This window comes from Chenopodium quinoa, unplaced genomic scaffold (genome assembly GCF_001683475.1).
Source record: "Chenopodium quinoa cultivar QQ74 unplaced genomic scaffold, ASM168347v1, whole genome shotgun sequence".
Lineage (NCBI taxonomy): Eukaryota > Viridiplantae > Streptophyta > Magnoliopsida > Caryophyllales > Amaranthaceae > Chenopodium > Chenopodium quinoa.
In genome coordinates this window covers 788,828-808,802 of record NW_018742393.1, presented here as the reverse complement: position 1 = coordinate 808,802, position 19,975 = coordinate 788,828, and the positions used below count along the sequence as shown (strand labels likewise).

Sequence of the window (19,975 nt, the reverse complement as noted above, 5' to 3'; positions counted from 1 at the left end):
ATTTTTGCTGACCAAATTTTGCCTTTATTACATGAACGCATACACCTTATAAGCTCCTAAGTTAACCTGCTATATTAATGATGATGAATACAACATAATATAACTAGCTTCTTGAATGAAAAAAGATTAGATGGATTGACATGCAATGCAAGCTAGATAAATTAAAGCAGGCTTGTGGTTGTATAGCCGAAATTATTATAGAGCTAAGAGAATGATAAAGATGGCATAGTACAAAATATTAATGCATAGTTATATACTTTTATTATTCAAAAGTCACTATATCACAAGCTGAAATTATTTGAAGCATGTTTATCCTTGTAATCGAATTATAAGGAAACATAATAATTGTGAGTTTAATTTGCTTTGCACTATAACCCAATCTCAAGTCCATATAATTAAATTATGTACTATATAGAAGTATATATATGGGTCCACCACCCAACAATAGCTCCTGATCATCATAATCTTCATAAGGGATATTTTCATGGCTCCTAAATTTAATCCAAATTATGCCCTACTGTTTTGTAACAATTCTAAGGTAAAACTGTTGAATCCGCGTGATACATAAAGGATACAATAAAGTAAACCCTCTTCTTTTTGGCATGAGCTTATACAATTCTTTCTTTTTAATTGTAAATTTGGACATTTACCACAGTCGCATGCATTACTCGCATATCCTGCTATATGACTTCTTTTGTGATTTCTATAATACTTCATAAGTGGTAAAAATAGTTATATAAAAGTGTGTTAAATTTATCTTAATACTAGGGTGGCTAATACGCGCAATGCGCACATTATAGCTCTTTCAAATGTTTGTAATATAACGTTAATATATATATATATATATATATATATATATATAACATTAAATTACACAAGGATAAACTTAGAAGCAATGAACATCATATTAGTAGGGGCATATAGATAAACAAACATTTTATGGATATAATTGTCCTCACATTATTAATAAGTGTTTTCTCATACTTTTTAAAAAGTATATAAGTAATATAAGGATATACAAATAAACTTTTACAATAATATAATTTTGTTGATTATATAAGCATGAAACTTCAAATGCTACCATAATTTTGTTGATTATATACGCATGAAACTTCAAATGCTACTATATGAGCATTTAGGCTAAATGTAAAAAGGTGTAGATTAATATATAGAATTTTGTTGATTATAAAAGCACTTCAAATGCTAATATATATATTAATCTACGCCTTTTTACATTTAGCCTTATCCACGTGGCATGTAGCCAATACAACAGATGACTAGATGAGTACTTTTATAGTGTTATTGCACCCAATATCCACTTACCAAGTGTCTTTATAATGTAGATAAGATAACAATATTTCAAGTTAGACATGTAAATAAATAAACCTGATCAACAACTGTCGCTTTGGCCGAGTGGTTAAGGCGTGTGCCTGCTAAGTACATGGGGTTTCCCCGCGAGAGTTCGAATCTCTCAGGCGACGTTTTTTTTTTTTTTTTTTTTTTGGTTTTCCTCTGCTGTCTCTGTATACAGGAATGTTTAGTACAGTTGGGTTGAAATTGAAACTAATTGAGCCATTTACTGCTCACTATTTGGGACAATATATATATATGAACATGTTTTAAAATTTGGATAATCTGTAATTATGTATACTAAGCTAATTTAAGGTCTAATCCTGCAAAACCTTCTAGTCTAATCTCTAAAGATTTTGCACTAATGTACACCCAAGGGTGATTTTTTGCTAAATCTAATATCAAATGAGCAGAAAATACCTTTAGAACGTTAGGTGCATCATGCACCTTGGTGTATATAAAAATTTTCATTTAGTTTCAAAATTGATTTGCTAATCTACAAAACTTTTTAATTAAGAGATAATTAGAATTTTAGGAATTACTTGAAGAGTTGTATTTGATTTCTTGTATGAATTTATTATATACTCCGTATCATATATAGATTTGAAAGGGGTTATTACTTTGAAGCCGATCAAACCATGTACTTATAGTTATAGGGACATAAAACAAAACTATTTATGGAGAGGTAACAAATACAACTTTTTTTTCAGAAGTGTTTAAAAAAGAAATACTAGCTTGATTTGGGAGAGATTTTATATTTCTAATTAACTTTTCATTATGAATAAAGAAAAAGAAATGTGTATACAATTCCTTAATGGCTTAATTACTTACATTATTCTGGCCTTTTGTTTTTGTACATTAACAATTTAACATAATACAAAGAAGTTGTATTCTATATCCTAGCTAAACTTATTCTCTTCTCCACAAGTGCATAACAACAATTCACTATTCACACTTACTCCTTTCCTATCTAATTCCTTATTGCATAATCGTTTATTCTAAGCAAAATCTTCAAGGAGAGGACAAAAATAAGGGAACTTAACAAACAAATGACCGATAATATCAGATGGAGATGATGAGGAGGAGGATGATTAAGATTGAGTTGAAGGGTACGTAGGTAGGTGTAATCCGGCAAAATTCTGTTTGTGTAAAATTATGGCCGTATGTATAAAGATGGAAGTAACGAACTAGACACGTACGTACGTACTAGATAGCTCGGATCGGTCGCTAGAGACAAAAGGTCTGTCCAAGCTAAGGGGAGATTAAGCTTGAAATTCAAGGAAAGGAAAGGAGACATCTCCCAACAAACTCTCCAAACTATCCCATTCTCCCATTTTTAAGTTTCCTTCTTTTCCGTTATTATTATCATTGTCATTACTATTACCATTATTCCCATAATTACCATTGCCTCCGTCTTGATCGATTTTGACCATATCACCCCAGCTCTCACTGTCACTTATAACGATTTCGTTGCTGTTTTTATTCCTATGAATCATGGGGAACATTTCACTTGTAGTGTTGGTTGTTGTTGTAGTCGCGATAATATTACTATTGTTGTTGCTATACATTATTCCTGCTTGTGTACCAAAGTGTTGATCATGGAATACTTGGATTTGGTCGTCACACCCCACAAAATTACCAAAATGACCTTGATGATCAACCAATTCTTGTTGTTGTGCTAGGCATGCAAAATTGGTCATGCTAACGGTTATCCCATAACCGTTACTCTCAAGAAGTGGAGGCAGAGAGTTGTCAAATTGGTTGGTAGCCACGCTAGTTATGGAGCTCGCGGCCGTGTGCATCGAAGGAGATGAAGGAGAGGTTGACATTATAGACGAATCCATGCACAAGTTGTTATAAGCAGCAGCTGTCATGAAACTTTGATGATGATGACTTGTTGCATGATCATTCATAGATGATGGGAACATCACTTCTTGGCCTATTACATAGTTGTTGTGGTGATGAATAGGCGTCATTAAATCGGTCGTGTTGCTTAGCAAGCTGGGATCGTCCATTGATGAAGCATTGCTATTGTTGTTTTGTTTCAATCTTTTCTTAATGGTGGAGTTCCAAAAATTCTTGATTTCGTTGTCGGTTCGGCCTGGAAGACGGGCTGCAATTTGAGACCATCTGCACAATTGTTTGCATAAGTATAATCAGTTAATAATAATGTTGATTTAATATTTATGCATGAAATGAAATGACTTACTTTGAGAATGACATAGATGACCTAATTTAAGCTACCCTACGTCCAGTATCTTAAATATGCTTTTCAAGGGAAATAATGCATACTATGCCATGCATATATAATTACACAATATATAATAACACCAATAAACTAATATACTTTTTGTATTAAAACTTACCTAAATTTTTTACTTAGACTTTACCTAATTGATGCTGAATACAGAGTGGTCCAAAACAACAATCTCGTCAAAGGAAAAGGTGAAAACAGTGCAAGAAAATTTAACTTAGCTAAAGTATTTGTAAGTGTTAGTGTAACTTATTAAACTTGAAACACCACATTTCTTTTTCTTTTGATGTTAATCATTTAAATTTGTTGTACATTGCTTAATAAAAAATCTCAACTGATTATTGAATTTTATCAATATGAAGTAATGAAGGCGCTCATTTTTCTATACTTTTATGACAGAAAACATATAAATATATATTAGCCGAGCATTTACTAGGAAAATGGTAATAATAAGGATTTTATGAAGCTTATATTATAATTAATCTCTTTAATCAAACAATGTAGCATCAGATTATAGCTATTGCATAACCGATGGGAAAAAAATGTGTAGAATTACCTCTGATATTTAGTTAAAGCTAAACCCTTATAATTAATTAAGAGACTGAATGTCAATTCAAGGGAAGAAAAAAGCACTATGAATGTAGATAATGAGAAATCAACTACCTAAATTCTTTTTTAGAAACTTAAGCCTCAAACTGATCATGGACAAATATATATCATTATTGCATTTGACAGAAGTTAGCTATCTATCTCTAGTTAACCCTCTCTCGATATACCTAGAGTACATTCATTCGTTGTCGTCTTCATCTTCATCCTCTAATTTTATTTCCTAGGCATTGAATTGGTCTGCAGATTTTCAACTCCAGGGTTAATTAGCTAGCTCACGTAGGCTTATTACCTTGCCACCATATATAGTGGTCAAGTTTTTCAAGTTTCTCTAAATGATTTTTTATACATTCAACCAAAAATGATATAATCATATCATATACTCCGTATTAATTAAGTCATTCAAGTTTACGTATATTATAAATTGGCTAGAAAAATAAGATTGTAGGAGCGCGCAGCATCATAACAACTTTATATAATGGTGAATTTTTTGTAATTTTTCTGGGTTTAGACCTTCGACTTGGATTATTTTATATAATGTTAACACGTAATAATATCTAAGATAAGCATTCAAAGAAAAGAAAACAATCTAAAATGCAGATAATACATAACAATATTATACGGAGTAGCTAGGTACCTACCTGTTACCAAGGACGGAATGAAGGTGGAGAATAAGGTGCTCCTCTTGAGGAGAGAAAGCGCCTCGCTTAAGGTCAGGGCGGAGGTAATTAATCCATCGAAGGCGGCAGCTCTTACCGCACCTTTGGAGGCCGGCATTCCTAGCAATGTCACTCCAACACCCTTGGCCATTCCTCAACATGTAATTCATAAGTTTATCATCTTCGTCGGGTGACCATAATCCTTTCCTCAATTTGACATGATTATTATTGTTCTTACTACTAATAGTAGTATTATTATTATTGCACTTGCTACTTTTCTCCTTGTGATCCTTAACAATGGTATTGGGTCCTCTCATTATATGTATGTATCAAAATCGAATTGAAATGAACCCTAACTAGCCTAATTTAAGATGGATAGTAATAATAATAATAGCAAGTACTATTATTATTATGCAATCTTTCTCTTTTGATCTCTACTACTCTTGATAAAAATGATGATGATCAATTATTCAATTATAAGCCTACTATATATGTGGGCAGGAGTTGTACTACTATATGATTATTATCATAAAGTGTACATATATATATTATATGTAACACCTCAAAAATAAAATAAAAATAATAATAGAAAAAAAACAAAAGAAAATGTAAGTGAGAATAAAAAAAATGACTAGTTGTAGCTAATTAAAGAGTTATTAAGTAAAGCTATATATATATTATATATATATATATATGTATATGCAAGTTAGGAAGCAAGAAATAATAGGTAAATAAGGAAGGAAAGTGAGAGATGAAGGAGGGATTGGATGAGGAGGCTTCATAAGGAGGTAATGATAATGATGAAAGTGACGGTTGTAAGCTTGCTTAGAATGTGAAATTAAACATGCCGACTATTATTAATTTTAATATAATCTTATATATTAAAGTGTCTTTAAATTAGTTGGCTTTCTTTAACTTGACATGTTCACTCTAAACAGATTGGAGGGAAACTCTCCCTTCCTAATTATTTTGCTTCCCCTTTTCATTTTTCTAATCTCATCTCTTTGTCTCTTAGTGATTTTTTTTTTTTATTTTTTTTTTTTTTTAATTTCTAGTTTGGCTCCTTGTTTATTTAATTGATGGATGAAAATTACTCATACAAGCTTGAAAGGCTTCCTAAGAGCCGTTTTTATCTTAATTTTTTTATAAAGTCAAAGAAGATATATAGGAGTAGTACTTTTATTTTTTTATTATTAACATTCACAATTGACATAACAATAAATATAAGTTAGAGTGATATCAAATTCATTGCACATTTGCACAAGTATATCTTATGACTTTTAAACCTCAAATTAAACCAAAAAACAAAATTGACAATGATGCCTCAAAACAAATTAAAGAACTAAACCCTTGTGAAATTACTCTATTAAAACTATGTACATGTCTTAATAAATGAGTATCATGTTATGGAAAAACAATTACTCAATAAAGATTAAGTAAATAAATGATTAAAATTGTCAATCAAAACCTTACTAATGTTTCCACCATGAATATAACTATAGAGGCAATATATTTAACATTACTTTACACAAAAACTGTAACAAGACTGGCACAAAATATTAGTAGTGTGTGTTACAAGCTAGTTTATATAACTAACCGATTTAAGTTTTAAAATAGGTTTCATGAATGCATTTGACATTTAAAAATCATGTGCAAATATTGGAAACAACAATTTCATCAAATTAAACCTACATCAAAGATTTTTAAGTTAATCTACCATGATACTATTGCATTGTATTAGGTTTGTACTGTGTAAGCCCTTCCAAAGTTTGCAATTTATGACTTGAAATCTTCTTGTGTATCAAATATCAATATCTTTTATTCAATATCTAATAAAACCATAACAATGATATACTTCCTCTATCTGTTCCACAAATATTGTAACAAGGATGAAATTACGCATCCCAAACCACATTTTATATATTAAATATCTATAATTATATAAGAGTAAAAATTATAAAAAGTTGATATTGTGAAAGTATTTTACAAGACGAATCTAACAAGACTCCCATATAACTATATTTTACTTTACGTATAAATTATAATTTATAGTCAAACAAGCATAATGAATAGTGCAACAGTCCAATTATTACAATATTACTAAAACGGAGTAAGTATGTAGCCAGAGAAAATATAAAATGCCTAATAGTTTTAAGAGAATAAGTCTTAGAAAAAAAGAAAAAGTGATGGCGATGGTTGGTCTTCTTGTCTTTGACTCCATATAATGTCGCTATCAAAGCCCCATGGAGGAGGTTTTTTAAACTTCACTCACAAGGTAATCATCATGGATTTATGACGATCTTACATTCTTCTTCTTTCTACCTTGTTTTTTTCTTTTTTTATTTATTTTGCTTCCATTTCACATAATATGGCCTACTCTATTCTTTATGGGGTTCGGTTGAGTTGAGATGGGTTCAACCCCCTTTCCTTCCTTCTAACACCCTTCCTTTGTTCTTTTTAATCGCAACATTTTTTTTTAAGAAGCCACATATTAGTAGCAACATTACTTTATTTAACCAACAATAATAATGCTTTTTAATTTTTATCTCTCTTTTCATTATATGGGGTAATTTTTTTTTCCTCGTATCTCTTTCTTTATCTCTCTCATCTCTTTAAATATTGTGCATCTCCTTCGTATTGCAATTAAAAGTTAATGAAAGAATTACATACAACTATACATGTACTAGCATTATATTTTTATATTATTATAAGTAATAAAGGTGTTTAGAGTTGTACTTGGTCACACGTGAATTCTAAGTATAAACTCACTTTAATTTCATGCCCTCTATACAAATTGCATTCTTATAGAGAAAAGAGTAGTACTGAAAGTACTGCTTGTAAAATACTTCCCCCTTTTCTTAAGCATTTAACGTGTCAATATGTAATTGTCCATTTCGTTTAATTTCTATGATTTTTTAATAACCATTATATTATGATTTGAATGGCGACAAACGTATTTGGCTGTCAAACAATGACATTTTTTGATTGACTGTTACATCTCCTTTAACAACTACGATACATTTTTAGGCTCGATCTGCTACCTTATAATCAGGCCATGCACTTATTATACTCATTTTTTGCTAATTTTGCCCCCATTATCTTTTTATTTATTTATGTGCTGTATAAGAAACGTTACCGCCTACACATGCACATATATATAATTGTATACGGAGTATGTATTCAACTTAAGTACCGTATATTTTGTGTTGAATATACAAAGTAACTCACAATTCTACACTAGTACATTATATACATACCAGAGTTTCGAGTGACATTTGGTCCTTGTTTTTTTTTTAATCATTTTAAAGAATTAAATTTTCGAAACAATAACTTTAGAGAAGTTTGGGAAAAAAAAAATGAAATTTTTTACACACCCGGGTACAAGATGTATCAATGTTATTTTTTTTCTCATTTGATGATTAAATGACCAATAATCAACCTTTAATTCAATCAATAAAAAAGCAAAAACATACATTGATATATCGTACACCCAAGTGTATATAACAACTTTTGGGGAAAAAAAAAAAGAAAAGAAAAAAAAAAAGGGATATTATACCCTATAACCTTGTGTTTTATGCGTTTTTCTTATATAACCCTGACTTTTACATTGTTATTGCCTGAGTTAACCTTAAACTTATAAAAACTTATTAAATTGGATGAAAAACATAACAATATATATTAATCAATTTCATTTATTTTAAACTTAAATGGGTAAAATGAAAAGAAAGGAAGATAAGTAACTCAGGAAATTAATTAACGGTGTTAGCTTTTTCATCCAATTTAATGATATTTTGCAAGTTTAAGGTTACCTCAGAAAGTAGTGCAAATAAACGATAGGGTTACATAAGAAAATTACATAAAACACAAGGTTACATGATATAATATTCCAAAAAAAAAAAAAAAAAAAAAAGTCTATTGCTCATGCAAAAAGCTTTTGATATTCTATAAAGATTTATAAATTGAATTAAAATAGAAAGTATAGAGTATTGGAGTAACTGAATATTAGGCTCTAAGCATCTTCGCTAATGCCTAATCTACGTAGTCAAAATAATGGTGAGTAAGCAAAGGATAAGAACTAAAGAAACAATAGATTTGGGGATAGAATCCAACCAAGGCAGCAGTTGTATATAGGGCAAGCAAATAACAATACAGTACACTGTACTAGACATTTGGAGAAACTACAAAGCTACTCTAATTCACGTTTCAAGGAACAGCTGTTTTGACAGCAATACCTTTTCTTTAATTTGGAGTTCATTACCTTGCCAACCAACATCCTTCTTTGCATACCAGTATTTCCTTTAACTAGTTTATGACTCGAGCAATTTATAGGATTGTTATTTTAAATATCATATAATAATGTTTACTCAGGTTGAATAAGAGAATTTGTTTCTCTTATATTAGTTTCTAAATCTTGAAATTATTTAATTATGAATTCGTTGTTGTGATTGATTGTATACTCGTATGAAGAATTATATTTAGTGTTTTGTATATCATGATTCAAAGATGTTTAATAAAAGTTAATGTTCGAAACCATAAGGTTTTTTTAAAACAAAACACAACTTGTCTTGCAATAATCGCTATCCTTTTTACTTAGACTAAACAATTAAGATGTTTTTATTAATAAGACCAAATACTTAGAAAAGACAGTGGTAATATGAAGTTATTTATGTATTGATGGTTCAAAGTCCGATCCCCATCAAATTAACTATGTTGTCCATTTGTCATCTTGTCGTTCATATTATATACATGTATGATGTATCATATTTGTTGATGTCGAATATTTCTAGTGACAGGGCTTTCATGTGATATTATACTTGCATAGGAAATCTTGTAAAATATACTTTAATATTTGTATTAAAAAAAATAATTAAAAAGCAGAAATAGTTGCTAACATCGTAACCGTGGTCACTTCTCCAGTTCTCCCCTAAAGTACACACAATATATCAGCTATATATTGTCGCATTTTTATTGTCCAACGTCAAACTAAAATGATTAGTATTATTAGTATTCCTCTATTGTTGAAAATTCGACTCAATTTATATTTACGCAGTTTTTAATGTGTATTTTTTACCATAAATATCTTCAACTAATGTTAATTTATTTTATAATAAATCATAAGATGCGGTCAAACTTATTTTATGTTGACATCATAAACAATAAGTGAGTCGAACTTTAAAAAACGGAGGTAGTATTAAGTTCATACTACTTTAAGAACCACATATCAAAACTGAAAATTAATGGTTCTATGCCCTTACCAAAATTTTCCTTTTCCAGCTTCCTTGAAAAACAGTACATACTGCATAAAATTGCTACTTTATAAAGATTCGCGTTAAATGTTGATCATATACTCCCTCCGTCTCTTTATTTTTACCCCATTGTCATTTTTTGGGTCAAACTTTGTAAATTTTGACCATTAATTATCTTTAATCTATAATTAATAATGTAGTCATGTGAAATTTTATTAGATTCGTTTTATTATATATTTTATTAATGTCACGTTTTTATAATTTTTACGTGTATAGAAATGAAGATATATACGTTTTAATACGCGTCTTAAAGTTGAATGGGGCAAAAAAATAGGGATAGAGGGAGTATTATGATATGAAAATAATTACACATATTGTTTTAAAGTTAAAAGAGAAAACAAGGAGTCAACTGAAAAATAGAAAAAGTTGGCCTCAACAATTTTAAAGTTAAAAGAGAAAACTAGGAGTCAATTCTGAGAATCTCTTTGCAATGCTCTCTATGTGCTTTAGCCTTCCATACTCGGCCCTGTACTATTGGGCCTTTAATCAGCCCATTTTTTTAAAAAATAACGCCCAATTTTATGGGCCTGCCTATTCATCTAAGCCCCTCTACACATTTCCTGGACATTTAGATTCTAGAGACTGCTTTAAGGCATTCCCCAATTTGCCCACTCCATCTAAGCCCCTCTACACATTTCCACATTTTGCTTCTCTCTGTTTTCCAGCCCCAAACCTCCACCCCCAGCGCGTGCATTCACTTCATTTATTTCACAATTCCCTTGCTCTCATTCACATACAAATTACTTCTGTCAAAAAAAAAAAAAAAAAAAAAAATCACATACAAATTACGGAGTACTCCGTAATGATTAGTAAGCAATTTTATTTATTTATTTTTATTTTTTTTACAAAAATTTAGTAAAAAAGTTGAAAATGTAATGTTCATGAACGTTATAAAGTACTTCTTTTAAACTTTCAATTGCAAAAATACGAGTTGATCTTCATAATAAATAATAATTGTTTATGTGGTGGTCTATGATGCATGGACACTTCATCCAACTGTTGTGTACGTGTCGAACACCGACACTTGTTGGACACACGACAATATGGCTCAGACTGTGTCCTACTATGATACGATCCGTTGTACTTTTTGACACGTCACCTTATCATCGATTCAACTTTTTTTAAAATGAGAAAATTTAAGTAAAGTAAGATAGATTAGGTAATAGTTAAATAATAGGGGTGTATTTATATAGAACTCATTGTTATATGTGAACTAAAAGAGTATGATAGATGTTGTTAATATGATATAGTGTGATTTAATGAAAGGACCGAATGACAATATAGAACTAGTGGGAAACGAAATCAATTAGGCGGGTACTTTATGCTGATTAATTTGATAGTTTTGTAATATTTGCATTTATGATTCTAAGTGTAGGTCATGTATATGAATTTTAACATCCATATCTGTGTCCCCTATTTTTAGATTGATATTTTCCCGTATCCGTGTTAGTACCCGTTCTTGTGCAACCTAGGCAGTGGTAATACTGTAAATAAGTGCACATAATTTTATTATTTATGAGTAAAACCAATACTTGAAGTAGCGGTTTTGCACTAAAATCGCTACTTAAAATGATGGTTACAACAAATTCGAGTAGTGCAACTTTTACCTATAGTATTACGATTGTATTCTTAGCTAAACTTAAATAGTTTATCAAAAAAATCAATATGGCTCCCTTTCAATTAGTAGGTCATAAAATCCTACATATCCTCCTTTCAAACATATTTACTGTAGTGTTCAGCTAGTGTAACAAATGCGCTGATTATTTCCTTTATTTTATATGAACATACAAATATATATTTTTTTTTCCTTAAATTAGGTAACTTGTTGATTAAACTATCACAAAGACCATACTTTTTTTTTTTTTAGAAAAAAGGTACTTTTGAACTAGTAAACAACCTAGATTCATAAATTATTCAAACTACAGTAATTTTTTTTTTCCGTTTGAATCAGGCCGACTATCCTATGAATGATGTTGAAGTATGATTCAATATGAGGCCATTTTTTTTGTTTTTAATTGCAGGGCAAAAGGCCACAACTGATAAGGAGATACTAGATAGTGATGAAGTTGTGATAAATTACAGAAAGGAGTTGCAAGGTATAGGCACGTAGAGAATGAGGTTAGTACTTAGTAATTAATAAATGAAGCAGTTGAAGACTGATTAGGCGATTACGTTGAAACATGAGCGTGACTTTTTTTTTTTTTTTTTTTTAAAGTGACACAACCTCTCACAGGCCCTCAGTCCCTCACAAGTCACAACCCCCAATCCAAAACAAACAAACCAAAAAAAAAAAAATGTTATAAATAGTCCTTAGAGCTACATATAAGTAGGGCTGCAAACGATTTAGGCTGAGTCGAGTTTTGATATGTTCGAGCTAAGCTTGATAAGAATTATTCGTGTTCAAACTATCTTGAGCTTGAACGAGCTTTCAAAAATCTTGTTCGAGCTAGGCTCGTTAAGAATTTGGTTTGTTTGAGCTTTGTTCACGAACGTACTCATTTACATTTCGGGTTTAAGTTCGAGCTTGAACGGATTTAAATCGGGCTTGATTTTATAAAAGTACCCTTATTTATCATTAAAAAAAATGGTTTCTTTCAAATTTTAACACATCCATTTTATTTTTATATGAGATGTTTTTATTCTTTCTATAGAAAAAAATAATGACTGAGTTTTCATGCCTTTACATGATGAAATAATAATTAAGAAATTTTGACTTTTACCACCTCCAAAAAAAACCACTTATTGGCTTTAACCACCTACATAAAATAAATAAATAAATATTATTTTACCACCACATAAAAAAAGAAAAATGAAAGTTGGCTTTTACCACCAATCACCTCCAGCTAACATATTTTGTGCATAAATCTGTTAGTGGGGCATATCATGTACATGTGTCACCATATTATTAATTTTAAAAAAAATAATAAAATAATAAATAACAAAAAAAAATTTAAAATAAAAACCCACCCACCAATTGGCTCCCAGCCACCGCCAGACCTGCTCCCAGCCCCACCGCCGGTATCGGCTCCCCGCCCATCGTCGTTACCGGCGGCCTAGGCCAGCCCAACCCCACACCCATACATCCCCATCGCTGCCACTGCCCACCACCATTGCACAACAGTGGCAGTAACCAAGCATCAAACCAACGCCACTCCACCATCGGCAGCCGTAGGAACCCTCGCATGGAAGCCTAAATCGCCACCACAGTAGCCGCACCACCAAATAAACCACTGCAACATCCCTCTTAACTTCCCTGCTTCACCTAGCAGCCACCTACTCGCACTCCCCCACACACACCACGCATCCTCTGCCACCAATCATAGCCAACAACCACCACCAACTCGCCACACAGCAGCCACCGCACAACCACTACTCACCCTCAACCCCAAACGCACCAGCCACAGCCACGGATTTCAACCCCCTCCTACCGGATTCTGACCCCCTTTCCACCAATTTCCGACCTCAAAACCCTAGCCATCGTATTCTGAACACCCATAAAGCCCCCTCCTACCTAATTTCGACCACTCCTAAAACCTTAGCCACCACCAAATTTTGCACTCCTAAAACCCTAGCCACCTTCTCCTAAGCCAACACCAAATTTTGACCCCTCCTAGCCCTACACGAAATTCCGACCAACCGAGGTGAGTTGATTTCGTTGCTGGCTGATTGACATGGAAGATCGGGGAGATGAAGAGGAAACGTCAAAAAGATAAGCCCTAGTAACGGATTTATGGATGGAATTCGTTAGTTGGTGGTGAAACCCAATTTTTGGAAATTTTGTTGGTGGTAAAATAAAACTTTTTTTCATGTAGGTGGTAAAAGTCAAAATCTCCTAATTATTACTTCTTACAAATATGTATGAATAAAAGATATATAAATTGTCTGAGTTTTAATTGGGTGTGAAAAACTTATAAATGGATTTAAACGAGTTGTTCATGAGCATTACCGAGTCGAACATAATGTTGTTCGAGCTTTGTTCATCTATTTGACGAGGTTAAGATTTTTGTTCAAGCTTGTTTGTTAGCTTAACAAACGAGTTTTGACCAAATTTTGACCGAGCTTGTTTGCGAGTAGTTCACGACGTATTAGCTTATTTACGCCCCTACGTATAAGAATTAAATATATACTAGAAAATTGTATAAAGTTAGGAAATCCTAAAATTATAAACTCTAATTACACTGACTTACGCGTGTTTTTGTCATGAATTCCTAATTTTATACAATTCTTAAGAGTGTATTTAATTAAGGCTACATATATCATTACCAAAAAAAAAAAAAAAAAAAAGAAATTCTCATAAAGTACTCGTAGACTCATAGTTATTTGCCACATGGCAAACATTTATAGACACACCGTTGATTCATAAACTTTGGACAAAATTAACGGATCAAATTTATTGTCATACATACCACGCGTTCATTAAGAGAGCGTAGCCCATTGTATGCCTTTAGAATATACTTGTGTATATTAAAAAAAGTAAAATTAGTACGTACTGTATATAAAAAAGGACAAGAAAAAGAAGATAAGAAGGTTGAAAGTGATCCCGTTTATTTCTAGTTTCTAGACAAACACAAATGACTCAATATCCACCATTTTCGTCGCCAAACCCAAATTAAACGCCATAATTATCATTACCGCGGGAAACAAAGCAGACTAATCATGGTGGTGCAATTCTTTTTTGCGGTGGCGTTCTCGGCGGTACCACTGACGCTTTACGTGCCGCCGATGAGACACTTTACGCTGTTTGTGTCGGCAATCGAAGAGTTGATGAGAGAGACTGGCGGATATCGAAGAAGAGTCGTACCTCGATTCCGCCGCGCCTTTCGGTTCTTGCTCCGTGCTGCTTCCTCCTCCCCCAATTAGATCCAATTTACAACGTCTCCTCTTCCTTTTTTTTAATTTTTATTGGGTGGTAAAGTTTTGAATTTTCTGGATGATTGGATGAAGCTGCAATTCGTTAATTGGATGGTTGAACCACAATCCTGAAATCAGAGTATTTTCTGTACATACCCGAATATTTTTTTTTTTTTTTTTTTTTTTTGATGTTGGTTTTGTAACCGACCTTGCTAATAATGAAAATCTAGATGTTTCTGGGTTAGTTGTGTAGTAGGAAGCAGAGTGTATAGGTGGGATTTGTGATTAGTGGGGTGATTTGCAGTTTGATTATTCTTACTGCTTCTGATTTGTTAGATAGTTTACTTTGTAATTATAAAACAATAATTGTGCATCCTGTTTGTTTGCAGTGCTTAGATCAATACAAGTAATTTGTTATTGATTTAGTTTGTGTTCACACACAATTTCAAAACATGTATATCGGTTGAAATTTGTGAAAATCATCAATCTTCATGCTTGTTTTAGCTGTTGTAATTTTCTGCTCTTTTGTTTGTTTTCTTTCCTGCTTTATGCCCCCTGAATCTGTGTTTCCGTTTTATCTGCTTTCCCTTTCCTTTATAATTCAATCTATTTTTTTTTTCCCTTGCAAATGTTCAGCTATGATTTTGAATTTGTGTCTATGGCAAATTGGTAACTAGGACAAAATGAGGATTTCTCCGCCTCTAATAATTTGAGTCTTGAATAACTCTAATTGCATTCGTTGGTATTATTACATTAATATGTTGGTATCACGATAATACCATCTAAAATATAATTTAATATCAACGCGTGTTATTAGAGTCATTCGTGACTTAAATTAATATATGTAGAGAATTTCTCTTTATATGAATTATTTCATTACCATAATACCATGGTCCATGAATATAATGATATCCCTTACTATTACTTCGTACACACCAAACGAACTTTACAAATACGTAGTATTACAACTTTGGATGATTAAGGAAAAGTCTAGTCTTATCTGTTTGGGACTTTGGGGTTCATTTAGTTCACGTGGCTTCATGTGGACTCGGCCTTGTTTTTCTGAAGTGACATCTGAAGTTTAAGCTCCAAATTACCAGATTTTCCAAGACTTTTTGTTGTAATATAGTGGTGTTTAGAGGGGAGGTCAGGTTAAAGAGGCTTAGATACACAGGAAAAGTTGAATGGAAAGTTAAACCATCTATATATAATTTAATACCAACGGAGTTTGTTATAGTCATAGCTTTAGAATTTCTGACAGTGAGTCCAAGATCACCGTATCAATGATCTTCAAAAAGGCTAACAAAGCAATGAGGAAATAACACAATTAACAACTCGAGCAATCATATCGCATACATGTGTTCTGTTAAAAATGAATAAACCAAATATATTACTCAGTTACTCACCAAATATGTCGCATACAATGCTTGAATAGTATACCTTTATTAGAAAATCATAGACAAATGAATAATGTAAAAATAGAAAGCTACATAAACACAAAACCTACAGATGTACGCTATTTGACAAATTGAATGGATTATTGGGATTCTGTTCTTCTTTCACCCCCCAAATAAACTAATGATATATATATGAAAAAATTAAAAGAATGACTATGCTTAAAACTGTGTTCATTAGCTAGACAGTGTGCAAGGCTTTAAGAACCAGAAAACATCCAATGTTCTTCCTTCTTTTGCAGCAACAAGAGATGCATTCTCATTTTCACTCTTCTCAATGTTCTCGTCAAGCTCATCCCTCAGCGTCTTCTTCTGTCCCAATTCTTGTAAAATCTCTCTTTCCTAGTAGAATAAAACAATCAGTGTTAATAAGTAGATTTCGATAAACCCACTTTGCAGATTTTATGCTGCTTGGCAAGGGAGAAGAACAGAGAAACACTGATCAAGAGGTTCAAAATATTGTGAGGATTCAGCCAAACAAAACTTGGTTTGGCACCACCAAAAGAACAGGCAACAGTAGCATAGATTAAGAATTAGCATGATAATATGTTGAGATTGAGGTCCAATACACTGATTCTCATCAATTTACTGCCGAAAATTGGCCTAGTATAGTTTGATTTATTTAGTAATGTGCAAATTCAAGTAACAACATTGGAATTAATCCCACAACTTGACAAGAAAGAATATACCAGCATTGAGAATACAATCTGTAAGGTGAAGCAAATGATCATATTCAAAGAATTGGCATCATTAAAAGAACTTTGATCCATACCATGAGCTTAGACTTTGTTCCCTTTGAAGGTGTGGCCTTGATAGGATCACGAGTGGCTGAGAACCCCTGAGGTGTAGGAGGATTCGTTCGTATGGGCGATACCTTAGCCTCACGCTTAACATTGTTCAAATTCAGAGAAATAGGGATATTCTCTGCTTCATCATCTCTCCTGAAACATTCACAATTGAAGCATCAGCCTCTTGGGTATAACACTACACTACTCGAATTATATGAACATCATCAAAATCACAGAACATAAGGAAGAAGCAAGCATACATGTTTCTCCTGAGCTTGGGTTTGGCATTGGTTTTGAGTGCACCTTCAGATTTAACCTGAAGCAAAGGCTTCCTTTCCTTATTATCACTGTCAATCATCCTGTTCTCCTTGTCTTTGAGGCCGGGAGCGAGGGCGGCAACGGGGACCGAGCCTAATGGTTTGTAAGAGTGGTTGGGATTGAGTTTGAGATGCCCTTGTCCTTGGTGCAGTGACAATTGATCCTCCTCTTTCTCAGGGCTCTCATCCTCTTTGTCCCTAACTCTGGTAATCTTCTTTAACTCATTACAGAAATCGCTGATTTTACCAAAAAGGTCCCTCCCACCAAACAAGTCTTTAGCAGAATTAGTGGGTTTTAATCTGGGTTTTTCATCAGTATAATAATGGTGATAAGATTGAGGAGTTGAGAAATTAGGGTTTTGATTTTCAGAATCTTGAATAGGTGGAGTACGCCTCTTGAAAAGAGTGGGTTCTTTTCGAGTCCAATCGGCAAGTCCAATGAGCTTCGATACACTAACAGATCTCAACAACTGCAAACATAAAATCACAATCTCAATTCCAATAAGAGGAATAAAACCCCATTTTATGATCAAGATTAGAAAGGGAACAAGGTACCTTAGAAGAAGAAGAAGAAGAAGAAGAAGAAGAAGAAGAAGAAGAAGAAGAAGAAGAAGAAGAAGAAGAAGAAGAAGAAGAAGAAGAAGAAGAAGAAGAAGAAGAAGAAGAAGAAGAAGAAGAAGAAGAAGAAGAAGGGGTTGATTTGAGGAAATCTTCAGCAGTTGCAGGATGCTTACAATCTGGGGATTTAACAATGGTAATCACAATTAAGGAAATAAATTAAAGATTAAGTAATTAGTTACTCTAAAGATGGGAAGAAAAGAAAAGAAGAGATTAACATACCAGGGCGGCAAAACCAAGCAACATCATTGGATGAGGAAGAAGAAGAAGAAGGAGAAGCCAAGAAATCAACCCATTTAGGAGCATTGATGTTCTCGAAAACTTGATCAATGACGAACACAGATTCAATGTTCTTCCAGTCGATCTTAGCAGCCTCCATTTTCTATCTCGAATGTAAGTATGAATGTATGTAGCTAGGAAGCTACTGGAGTGAATGTGAGTGAGAGAGAGGAAAGACAGGACAACTGAAAATGGAGGAGAGAGAGAAAAAGGGGGGGTTGGTGATAGTTGTAACGTTGGAGAAAAAAGGGAGGGAAGCAACGTTAAAGAGAAGAGAATGTGATGAAAGGAGACAATATCCTGATTTCTGCGTTTCTCATTTACTTTTCGACCGTTGTAACTCCTACCTGGCTTTTCTCTTTTATTTTTCCAAATCTATGCTACTTGGGCCTACCCATACCTAACATTTTGTAGCCCACATCCCATTGCGCTAACAAACGATGGGTTGCCCACATTATTCACATTCGGACGATTATTTTCACCGTAAAACCGGTTGTATTTTACAATGTACGGAGTATCAACAAGACTTTTTTTTACAAATAACTTGTGCTAATTATACATAAAATACTTAAGCTTTGATTGTACTATGCACAAAATATATAATCAATATAATAACATATGACCAATCAAAGCTTGGTGGAGTTGGTGGTAAATTCCTTTACCTCCCCACCAACTATATTTTGTGGGGAGTTGGAAGGTTGGCTGTCAGAGCTGCTAAGAGGTGATTTCATTTATTTATGTTCTTTTTTCAAGCCCCGCCAATTAAATTTGCTTAAAAGTAAGGAAATTCCTTTACCTCCCCCCTCTATTCTCAAGTTTGACCTACGGAGCGAATTGTAAATAACTCATTTTGCAATGGTTGTGTCATGTTGGGTTACACTAACTCTGTTTGACCCATAACCAACAAGAGATACAAATCATATTTTTACTAAATTATTATTTCTCATAAATAACAAAATTTTGTCATAACTTATTTGGAAATAAAAAAAATAACTAAATTTTGTTATAATTGGTTATATTAACTTACCGAGCATGAGAACAATGACATTACTAGTACTAGTGTACTACTAGCAAACGTACCAATATAAATCAGCATCTTTGCACCAAAAAAAAATAATATAAATCAGCATTTTAAGATTCTACCAGCTTTCATGGAGTATTTCAATGTGTACAATTGCTCCCTCAAAATGACAAACAACACAGTAACAGCCCCAGAGTCTCGAAGGATCATGAGAAGCTAATCGATAATCTGTAGCTAGATTGCCATACTATAGTCACTCCCGCAAAATGAATATATGACTACAACATTGTCTAAAAGTTGAATTACCCTATACTCCTTAATTGTTTAGTAGTAATATTGTCAATTATATAATTGGATCCGGTCAAAGATATAATTAGAACATACGTTACATTTGAGTACCTTACCCTATCTATAGTGCACAGAGCCCAGCCCACTTGGCACTAATGTCTGATGCAATGAGGTAAAAACAACA

General features: G+C 32.7%; 2 protein-coding genes and 1 non-coding gene across 3 annotated transcripts; 1 reads left to right on the top strand and 2 right to left on the bottom strand.

Moving 5' to 3' along the window:
* The first annotated feature begins 1,399 nt into the window (after window positions 1-1,399).
* TRNAS-GCU lies at window positions 1,400-1,481 on the top strand. Its single transcript has one exon. It is a non-coding gene; the product is annotated as a tRNA-Ser (tRNA).
* A 620-nt stretch (window positions 1,482-2,101) lies between these two features.
* Window positions 2,102-5,470, bottom strand: LOC110702549 (transcription factor MYB83). Its single transcript, XM_021880277.1, has 2 exons — window positions 4,852-5,470; window positions 2,102-3,480 (listed from the first exon to the last, which is right to left on the bottom strand). The coding sequence occupies exons 1-2, from the start codon at window positions 5,184-5,186 to the stop codon at window positions 2,613-2,615; spliced, it is 1,203 nt and encodes a 400-aa protein (XP_021735969.1). The 5' UTR covers window positions 5,187-5,470; the 3' UTR covers window positions 2,102-2,612.
* A 10,933-nt stretch (window positions 5,471-16,403) lies between these two features.
* LOC110702542 lies at window positions 16,404-18,907 on the bottom strand. The gene is made up of 4 exons (XM_021880266.1): window positions 18,426-18,907; window positions 17,529-18,055; window positions 17,253-17,421; window positions 16,404-16,822 (listed from the first exon to the last, which is right to left on the bottom strand). Exons 1-4 carry the CDS (start codon window positions 18,507-18,509, stop codon window positions 16,658-16,660), a joined length of 945 nt encoding a protein of 314 aa, XP_021735958.1. The 5' UTR covers window positions 18,510-18,907; the 3' UTR covers window positions 16,404-16,657.
* Between the last annotated feature and the right edge of the window lie 1,068 nt (window positions 18,908-19,975).

What these genes read in the sequence shown, in the direction of transcription:
- LOC110702549 (XM_021880277.1), bottom strand. Translation starts at nt 5,186, where the DNA reads ATGAGAGGACCCAATACCATTGTTAAGGATCACAAGGAGAAAAGTAGC. An exon ending in CATTCCGTCCTTGGTAACAG is followed by an intron (nt 3,481 to 4,851) that starts GTAGGTACCTAG and finishes ACAATTGTGCAG; the next exon opens with ATGGTCTCAAATTGCAGCCC.
- LOC110702542 (XM_021880266.1), bottom strand. Translation starts at nt 18,509, where the DNA reads ATGCTCCTAAATGGGTTGATTTCTTGGCTTCTCCTTCTTCTTCTTCTT. An exon ending in TGCTTGGTTTTGCCGCCCTG is followed by an intron (nt 18,056 to 18,425) that starts GTATGTTAATCT and finishes TTATGTTTGCAG; the next exon opens with TTGTTGAGATCTGTTAGTGT. An exon ending in GAACAAAGTCTAAGCTCATG is followed by an intron (nt 16,823 to 17,252) that starts GTATGGATCAAA and finishes TTATTCTACTAG; the next exon opens with GAAAGAGAGATTTTACAAGA.